The following is a 6,000-nucleotide window of genomic DNA, read 5'->3' as shown; positions in this document are numbered from 1 at the left end:
TGCTGTCTGTTTGAATGGGGCCCCGGGCTCCAGCCTCCTAGCACTGGGCTCTGCAGGCAGGTGTCTGCTTCAGAGGGGTGGAATAAGGCTTGCAATGGCCTTGGAGGCAGAGAATTCTTGCCTGTGAATGAGTCAAGTAGCGGTCATAATCTAAATGATTTCCCTCTGCTTTTAAATTTCTAAGTTCTTAGCAATCTAAGTGAAAACAATGGCATTTCTTGGACTAGAGAATCAATCTTCTACAGGTTTCTAATAAACCGGATGGAAATGCCATGCAAGAAATATCCAAGTGTGGGCATACATAGGGTTGCAATGGCGCTGAGTCTCCCCACCTTGCTGCTGGCCGTGACCTGCCCCCCCAGGGTTCCTTACAGCTCTGCCACCCGCATCTTCTGGTACAGCTATCCCCTGAAGCTGTGGACATGCTTCTTATTCGGTCACTAAAAACCCATGAGTGGATCAGCTTGGGACATTTAATATTTTTTCCTAGAAAAAAAAAACATTGCTGTAACTTCTGCATTAGAACAGGAAAGATCTGGAAGGCAGCCACCTCAGGTGCTCCCCTGGGAAGGTCTTTCTGCCCCAGCCATTGGACAGCCACAGTGACATTCCAGCATAGCCAAAGCCCAGGGTCCGCAGCCCACGAGCTACACGGTGGGATGCAGAATCTCACCAGGTGGGTGAGAGCTGGGAGCTCACTCGACTCCATCATCATGCCAGGCAGGACCCCAGCGGTCTCACTACCCGGGCGTTCTGGCCAAGTGGAGCTGCGTTGTGTGTTGGGGACAAAGGGCAAGTGGCAAAAAAGGAAAGCGACACAGAAGGGAGGAGCTGATCCCTGTCCTTCGAGGTCTCTGCAAACCCCTGGACAAGGGCACAGGCCACTGGGAAGCCGCAGACCGAGAACCACCTGTGGTCGGCTGGACGCTCGCTCTGGTTTCATAGAGGCAAACACAGCTGGCACTCCTGAGCACTGCCAGATACCTCCAACTCCCCCCTCCTGGCCGCTTCCGGGACCGTCCTCACCTATGGGGTTCTGCGAGGGCACAGGGTCCTAAGACCCTCTCCTGCACCTGGCTGTCGGATGCTGCCCCGTGTCCTGTTGGGAAGACTCAAGTTTCACATACAGGTGCAACACTCTGAGTGGAAGATGGCCCGCAGTGACTGGATTCTTGAGGCAGCGTATCAAGTAATGCATGATTTTATTTAAAATGTGTCCAATCAGGGTTCTCACTGGCAATGAACATTTTACCTTTCTGCATCATGTTATAAACCGTATGTCCTCATCGCACGGAGTTTCTCAGAAAGTTCCAAGCAACTTAACAGAAGAGACAAACGAAATCGTGGGGGGAGATTAAATAACGGGAAGTGGACATCACAGCACGGGGCTCACGTGTCTCGGCCTCGGGACACACAGGGACTTCCGGGCAGAGCAACGGCCCCAGTCATGCAAATCCTCGAAGGGTCACGCGGTGTACTTTGGCAGCTCGGGCATTCCCTGTCACTAGCGCTCGGGGCCAGGCTGAGGCAGATGACCCTGCAGGGAACGGGAGGTGGTCTTTGACTTCCGGTGGTGGGGAGAAGACACGAACACAAACGCGCTGTCCTCGGGGAAGCTTGCTCGCACCTGGCTGTCCGTGGCTCTGAGCCCCGGGGCGTGCACCTGCCGTCTGCACTCCTGCCTGCCCGGGTGGCCACAGCAGCCCTGCCTTGTGTCCAGTGGCACTGGCTCCCCTGGGGACAGCAGCACACCACAAAATCAGCACGTGGAGCACGGGTTGTAGAACCCAGCCGTGTTAAATCTGTGTTTTCATGAGCCGAAAGTCAGAGCACGAATGAGGTCCCTGTGGACCACGCGCCACAGAAAGACACGATGTCGAGTTACGGTGACCTGCCGGGAAGAGAAAGAGAGAAAGGGCGCAGCGAGTGGCCGCCGCTGGCGTGGACCTGGAGCGAGCAAGGGTGGGGCTCCTGCTGGCTCCTGGGAGTGTTGTCATGGAGAGAAGCCGAGGGCAATGGGACCGGGCTGGCGGAGGGGCGTGCAGGCCGGGAAGCGTCACCACCGCAACTCTGGTTCTGAAGCGACTTGGGGATGCTCACTGGCTCCTAACCGGAGTGGAAGCCCGGCAGCGGCGGCTGCCTCTCTCTCTCTCTCTCTGTCAACACGTCTGTCCCTAAATAACTGAAACAGCTCCTTCGCATTCCGGATGCAGTCCTGGCTGGAGTAAAAAAGGATGGAGGATGCACAGCGTGGAGGAGGAGGTGCCAGGGAGCGGAGGGCGGGCGGCCCCAGCGCGCGGGCAGGGCGCCGGCGTCAGCCGTCGGACACGGGCGGGGTGACCCAGCCGTACTTCTCGTGTGTCTTCACCAGGCTCTTGAAGGTGGCTTCGGCTTCCTTGCGGCTGAAGGACTTTTTGGATTTGCCGGCTTTCCTGCAGATCCGTCCCTGCGGGAAGGGAAAAGCAAAGCCAGGTGAGCTCTTGGCTGGCGCCCCTGTTTGTCCCCGTGGTGCCGGGGCCAGCCGGGGTGCGTGTCCTCGCACAGCTGATCCGAGCAGAAGTGAGGCAGGAGCCAGGGGTTGGCAAACCTGCAGAGAGTGAGGCACGGCGCTGGGGTCAAGGGTTAGGGGTGGCTCTCTTCCCAGCCCCCAGCACCAGCCTGGTACAGGTGTGGAGAGCCAGCCCCTGCCCGCGCACCCAGACCCGCGGAGGGGCCAGCTTGTCTGATGCATTCGGTGGATCCAACTCCCTCCCTCCCGCAGCAGATGCCTGTGAGTCTAACAACTCCTGTCTGAGAACAGCGGACAGACACGAGGACGCTGACACAGGGATCTGTGCGTGCGCACACACTTAACTCTCAGTGGACTCCTGGGACCTGTATCACTGCACGGCCATCTCCAGATGACGCAGGCATCTCCACAGAGGAGGGCTGTCCTGGCATCCTGAGGGAGGGGCCGGGGTCAGGGCTGGGGCACGGTTGCCCCATCTCAGGGGGAGAGGGCCAGGACCCGGGGCTGCCCCTTCGCAGTGACCACCTGGGCTGTGTGCTGGCCCGAGGGACGGAGGACAGGAAGGACTGGCCCACCTTCAGGGAGCAAGAGGAGGTCCTAGCCCAAGGCAACGGAGGCCTGGTCCCATCACAGGCCCGCAGGTCTGTGCCCCAAGGCAACCACAGGCAGGACCGGAGATTCCACCGGCAGCCGGCTCATCTTTGAGTTGATAGTTCTGCAAGGCCTGCAAAGGAGCTTAGGAGCTTGCAAAGGCCCTTGGCAGGAGAAAGGATCCCCACCCCTTCGAGACCATGAGAAAGGAGGAGGCAGGTGTCACTGCTGGCCTGATGGTGACCTGGAGGCCCCAGGCAATGTGGTTCATTTGGCATCAGAGGGCCCTGGCAGGTGGACGGCCGTCATGGGCTGCGGTGAGGCTGGGCCTCGGCTGTATCAGCTTTCAGTCTTGCTAGTCCTGCCTCAAAGGCTCTTCCTGAAGCTTCTCTCCAGCAGGTCCCCTGCGGGGTGCCCTGGGTCCTGTGGGCAGTCACTCACGCGTCACCGCCCGCAGGCTCTACGGCAATGCCCACTCGTCTTCCTGAGCACCCCCTGTGTGTGTTGTGTGGAGGGGGCAGAAGCACCCCCAAAGACCTGAGTTTCACCGACCGGCAGGTGCACACGCTACAACCACCTCTCTCCTGCAGCCACGGCTCCTGACAGTTGATTCCCTCTGAACAGGCCCGCTGCACTCCCGACCGTGCTGTTTTTGCCACAGCCCAACTGTGAGTCGAACCAGGAGTAGGCCTCCTGCCCAGTATTCTCCTACACCACACCACAGCTTCTCCCTTGGGCCAGCAGGGAGGGCAGAAGCTGCCCAGGTCTCTGTGGCCATAGCTGGGCAAGGTCCCCCCCATCTCAGCACTCTCTGATAACCCCTGGTTAACTCCAGTGGGAAGACAGCTGCACTGGCTGCATGCCCACTGGGCAGGGGGAGCCCACCCACAGAACCTGGGGCTGGAGACCATTTTGCACCTTGAAATTCAGAATTTAACAGACCACTCCCTTGTTGGGGTCGGGGTCAGAAATCCAGGGTGATGGGGCCCTGCCTCCTCCAGACCCTCTCTGGCTTGGCTTTCCCATGTGCCATCAAAGGCAGTGACGTCTTCTGGGCTCGTGTCAAATGGGCTGCAAGTGGCTCAAAGACGACTGACAGGGAAGACTGAAAGAACCATTCACTGACTTCTAGAAACTTCCCCATGCCTCACCAGGACACGGCTCCTGCTTTCGATTTTTAACCTCGTACTGGGCTTATGTGGTGTCAAAGGGACACTGAAGAGTGGATACATTTATACACATCATCACCATGGGTTGAGACCAAAGACCAAAGTCATTCCCTTAAACAAATGCACCTTTGCAGAGATGTGGGCATCAACCCATGCACCAAGCAGGGGAAAGCAGGTACCAAGGGCTATGGCTTTTGGAAGAGATGCATGTTTAACCATCTCCATCATTCTTTCAACACTGAAGATTTATGGTCTGAGTTGGGAATTCTGAACTAAAAGTAGCTAGGCAAATACAGGTTCATAATAACCTTGGGGAAATCTATCGCTTCTGGCGTGGACATACACTTGGCCATTCTTTGTAAAAGTCTCTATTGCTGCAATAAACAACCAACAAAGCCTAAGGGAACAGGCCCTCTTCCGTTGCCTGTTCTTCCCTGAGAGGGTTACGAAGCCCAGGCCTCGGTCCGCTCAGCAGCCAGAGGTCCAGTGCTCGTGTGTGTAGCTCTCCGTGACGGGCTGCAGTCTCGTGTCCCGTGTCTTACACCCATAAGGATAGACCTCCGTCCTCTCGATCGGCTGTGGAAATACTGCCCAGTGAAAGGCTGGGCTTGGAACCCACCATGGACACTGCTGTCACTGCCGCGTCACCGAGCTGCTTCTGCCGCTGTGTCCTAGAAGGGGGCATCCCACCTCCTGCTGGCCCAGCTGTGCCACAGGGCCTGGGCTCAGTCTCCCTTTGCTTCCTGGTTGGCCACGAGAGCCTGCTTCAAACCGTGAGCTTAATAAACCTCTTTCCTTCATGAGTAGCTCAGTTCAGGTATTCCGTTGCAGTCTCGAAAAGCAGCCTAGTAAACCCATTCTTCCTCATAGGATGCAATCTCTTGGGCTTTTGAGGATAAAGCGTGGACAATACTCATGTCAGCGCATCGTCATCGAAGGCTAAGAAGATACAGAATTCGACACACTGCGAGTTTTGAACTGCATACAATTCTTGCCATCTTCCTCCTGTGTTTCCATTTAATGGATGATCATAGGGTCTAGTCTGGGAGATTCTAGTGTAGTCTGGGATAACTCTCGCTTCTTCTAAAATACCTCTACGTGCATTGAATGTGGAATGACCTCACTGTGACAATTCACCCCCCCCCCCCCATGGGAACTTGGTGCTGTCACTCAGAGGTTATGGCACCCTTGGTAAGTGACACAGCTCTCTCCTGGGTAGTGATGGGCAACCTCAGGATTTTACCATCCCAACCTTAAACTTCTCAGCCTAACACTGAGGCCAGAACAGTGTTTCCAGGCTGCATCTGGCCAATGAAACCGTTAGGTGATACTTCGCTTGTCCTTCCCTGCTCTGTCTTTGCACATGAAAACATTTCCAGACAGCCACTGAGCTAAGCGGCAGTCCCAAAGCCAGGTTCTCTGTCCAGCCCTGGCCCTTCCTTGCACGGTTTCCATGACGCCCACGTGCATGTGGAATTTCAGCCGGGAGCGCGCACATCTGCATCTCTGTCAATCATCTTGTACTTTTCATTCAGCCATTCATTTGTTCAGTGCTGGGTGCTGGGTCCCTGCCTTTGAGGTCTTGGGGTTCACCAAGTGCAGGATGGCTGCTGAGACGGGGTGCCGTCGGCATGACAGGCCCCAGCGCCCTCTGCGGTTGCACAGCATGGTGCCAGCAGCAGCCCCTGAGGTTTCCAGATGCTGTGAAAGGTCCCCCAGGAGTTAATGCAC

At 56.7% G+C, this 6,000-nt stretch overlaps 1 protein-coding gene across 1 annotated transcript in view; it reads right to left on the bottom strand.

Moving 5' to 3' along the window:
- Nucleotides 1-2,314: 2,314 nt before the first annotated feature.
- Nucleotides 2,315-6,000, bottom strand: part of UBE2QL1 (ubiquitin conjugating enzyme E2 Q family like 1) — a 37,137-nt gene continuing 33,451 nt past the window's right edge. The window contains exon 2 of the mRNA XM_062212591.1: nt 2,315-2,446. Coding sequence (XP_062068575.1) covers nt 2,315-2,446 — 132 coding nt within the window. The remainder of the gene's footprint in view (nt 2,447-6,000) is intronic.

The sequence above is a fragment of the Lepus europaeus genome, chromosome 15 (genome assembly GCF_033115175.1).
Source record: "Lepus europaeus isolate LE1 chromosome 15, mLepTim1.pri, whole genome shotgun sequence".
Taxonomy (NCBI): domain Eukaryota; kingdom Metazoa; phylum Chordata; class Mammalia; order Lagomorpha; family Leporidae; genus Lepus; species Lepus europaeus.
This window is presented reverse-complemented; position numbering and strand designations above follow the sequence as displayed.